This window comes from Lolium rigidum, chromosome 1 (assembly GCF_022539505.1).
Source record: "Lolium rigidum isolate FL_2022 chromosome 1, APGP_CSIRO_Lrig_0.1, whole genome shotgun sequence".
In the NCBI taxonomy this organism is placed as follows: domain Eukaryota; kingdom Viridiplantae; phylum Streptophyta; class Magnoliopsida; order Poales; family Poaceae; genus Lolium; species Lolium rigidum.
The window spans coordinates 231630331-231633564 of record NC_061508.1 but is presented as its reverse complement, the minus strand read 5'-3'; the positions used below and the strand labels follow the sequence as shown (position 1 = coordinate 231633564).

The following is a 3234-nucleotide window of genomic DNA, read 5'->3' as shown; positions in this document are numbered from 1 at the left end:
TCCATTCCGTATTTGCGAACACTTGCAAGGAAGTACGCACGGCATACTGCATTTGCGCCTAAAAGTTATCTGATTTGGGCTCAAACAGCCCATAACTTATGATTGACAAGGGCGCTGTTAACATACGTTCTTAGGTATCTCAAAAAAGAATTTCTAAAAAAAAAGGTATCTCAAAAAAGAAAACATGTCTTCTTAGGGGGAAAAAAATCCCAGATTCCTGAAGAAAAAGTCAGATTCAATGGAGGTGGCCACTAGAAAAAACTAAGAGCGATACAACTTTTTTTTTCAATAAAGAAGAGCGATACAACATAGATGTGGTTTCCTTCAGTTTCATCGCTCTGGTGTACTGATGCGGCAAAGAGATGCCCATATGTTTATTCAGCTAAAGGCTAGCACATATATCAATGTTAATTTTGGTTTGATATGTAAAAGTTTCTTTGCAGCTAAGCTTTGCGCTATCCGGAGACACGACAAAGCCGACAGCTAAGAAACCGACAAGACCAAAAAACCCTTGGTTTTATTGTTTACACTGCAAGTTGCTGAGATAGAAAACCAAATCAAACCTCATGCTTTACTCAGTCTTTGGTATCTTGCGGCCAGCAAGAGGAAAACAACAACTAAAAAGTTAAGAGTTGTGAGAAAAGACAAAGAAGAAGGTTCATGTTGTAAAAGCATGAAACGCATTGTCACCTCTTCGGTTCTCCTCTTCTGCAAGAGTTTTCAAACCAATGGTGGGATGATTTCATCGCCTGGCCGCCTCCTGAAGACCGAGAAAAAAGAAACAAGCAGCCTCCTCGCGTACAGTACTACAGTGATTTGGGAAGTTGAATGGAGAGAAACCGGCAAGTATTCCGTAAAATGTACATAATTCTTCTGCTCATATGTATAGTCGAATGGCAGTGTGCCTGCCATTTCCCAAAAAAAGAGTTCACAAGCCTGCCTTGGTTGATGCATGTCAAAAGATAAATGAAAACAACAGTTGCTAGTCAATGCAGATAGAGCGTGCGAGAGACAAGAAAAAATTAACAGAAAAAGAAACAAGAGATACATGCATACATGAACCAACTACAAACACACTGAGGCATACAACACAAACATTTGAAACAGCTTTAAAATGGAAAAGGGAGTCCAGAACCAACCACTAACAATGAATCCTTAATTTTCATTTTACAAAACAAGGTAGGTCAATTATCTTATGCAGTATAGTAGTATCTATGTACAATCATATGGTGATTGATGGTCATGCATCCTTGTGCTTCAGGTAGATTTCAGCCTGTCCAGTTTGTGCTTAACCTGCAAAATAACCCTGGATTGCATCAGCAAGCCCTCATCTTTCACGCATTGCAACAAATCTTACTAATTAGCATGCAGATGTCTCACCAAAATGGTATTGATCTCCTCAAGCAGAGGCTGGACAATGGAGATAAAGATCATGACATCTCCTGCAAAATCTTCAGGATCCTGGCAGTTCCCCATCAACAACTGAATGAAGATCTCTCTGTCTGGAATGAGCTCCAACGCTACCTAACAGTTTACAAATTACAACTATGCTCGACAGATTAGGTCAGTGGATGCAAGTCATACCAACTGATGATTCCAACTCCGCACACTAATCTACGTCTGCAATCGTTGAACTATATTTGTTGTGTAGACAATCTTCAGAAAAAAGATTAATCAATTTTATATGTGTTTAGAAGTTATGAAAAAGAACAACAGTATGTCAACTGATCATACCCTGTAAGCAGCTGATGAAATCCATCCATGGTATGGCTTTAGGGTGATTTTGTATGCTTCTTCCACAATCACTTTCAGGCTTGTCTCTGGGTTCTTCAATAAACTCTCCAGCAAATGTAATGAGAAATTCATGGACCTAAACCGAACGCATTTGGATACACTTGAGTATGAAGTTTTCAAGTTGCGACAGAATAGTTGCAACACATAAAAGAACATTTGTTAGATGAGTAGAAAGTCCTTGTAAAACTAACTACCTAGACAGCCAGATAGTAGCCCTGGTGCAACTGTTAGCCTTCTTTGACATCCCTTCCTCTACTTCTTCTGTCACAATCGCCGTCAAGATCGCATATTTGGAAGGGTCTCTCGCATGCAGATCTTCTAATCTCTGAAAATGTGGTACACATATTGACCATGTCCACATTCGTAGTTATATGAAAATAAAAACAGACCGTGCAGAATGCACACAGGCAAAGTGGGAATAAATTCCTCACAGAAAAACATTGAATACGTTAATTTATTGAATCCAAAGAGAAATTAGTTACCTGAATGTTTTGCTGAATGTCTTGCCTTAGGACTAGTAATGTTGGCCCAATCTCATCTTTCATGGCAAAAGAAAGTTTTGTCAGTTCAACTTGATTTTACAAATACATAAGACATAACAGAAAAGAGCAAATGGAAAACAAACTTTATAAATAGAGTACTTCTGATGAATCAAAGTTCAGTTATTACACAAATTTAACTTTAGTTTCAGTTTATTTTCGGTCTATTTATTGCCTCAACTCAACTTCAGGGGTTTTTGGTGGTATTTTTCATTCTCATGCCGCATGAAAGAAAATGTTCTTCCAAAAGCAGCATTTGAATTTGTAACAAGATAGATAAACACATACATACAACTGAAAAATGAAAACCCTAATATCTTAATCTTCTTGTCAAAACAAGAAAAAGAACAGCTTAATATTCTAAAAACTTTCATTTGTACTGAACAAAAGAAGGAACAAACAGCACAACATTTCGCATCTTAAAGAATATTGAGCAAGTAACCAACCAAGGACATGGAGAAGCTGCTTGGAGACACAGAGGAGGTCCATGGTGGATGACCTCTGCTGCTGCTCTTGCTCTTGCTCCTGCTGATGATCCTCCGCATCTCTCGAGCTGAGCAAGCAGAGCTCCTCCATGGCCAACCTCAGCTCTGACTTGCCGCTCTCCATCTTCGCCCTTTCTCTCTCCATCTTCTCCCTTTCTCTCTCCATCTCCCCTAGCTCATTGAACTTGTCATCTGGCTCAGTTAATCACCTGCTTATATACACGCAATGCAACCTCATTTGCTGCCATTTCTTGGGACAAATGATGGGGTCAACTTCTTGATGCTATTTTTTGATGTAATAATTGTTATGTCTTGGAGCTGTTCTCCTCACCCCTCTATGTGAAGTCAGAGAAGCAAATGGTGTATTATTAGGAGTAAAGTAAGAGATGGTGAATCTGTCGCCTAGCTTAGGATAA

General features: G+C 39.1%; 1 protein-coding gene across 1 annotated transcript; it reads right to left on the bottom strand.

The window, feature by feature from the left end:
* Window positions 1–1257: 1257 nt before the first annotated feature.
* Window positions 1258–2984, bottom strand: LOC124655834 (glycolipid transfer protein 3-like). The gene is made up of 6 exons (XM_047194672.1): window positions 2780–2984; window positions 2277–2332; window positions 1989–2119; window positions 1735–1870; window positions 1381–1524; window positions 1258–1293 (listed from the first exon to the last, which is right to left on the bottom strand). Exons 1-6 carry the CDS (start codon window positions 2982–2984, stop codon window positions 1258–1260), a joined length of 708 nt encoding a protein of 235 aa, XP_047050628.1.
* Window positions 2985–3234: the final 250 nt, after the last annotated feature.

What these genes read in the sequence shown, in the direction of transcription:
- LOC124655834 (XM_047194672.1), bottom strand. Translation starts at nt 2,984, where the DNA reads ATGGAGAGAGAAAGGGAGAAGATGGAGAGAGAAAGGGCGAAGATGGAG. An exon ending in GCAGCTTCTCCATGTCCTTG is followed by an intron (nt 2,333 to 2,779) that starts GTTGGTTACTTG and finishes TTGCCATGAAAG; the next exon opens with ATGAGATTGGGCCAACATTA. An exon ending in GCTACTATCTGGCTGTCTAG is followed by an intron (nt 1,871 to 1,988) that starts GTAGTTAGTTTT and finishes CGTTCGGTTTAG; the next exon opens with GTCCATGAATTTCTCATTAC.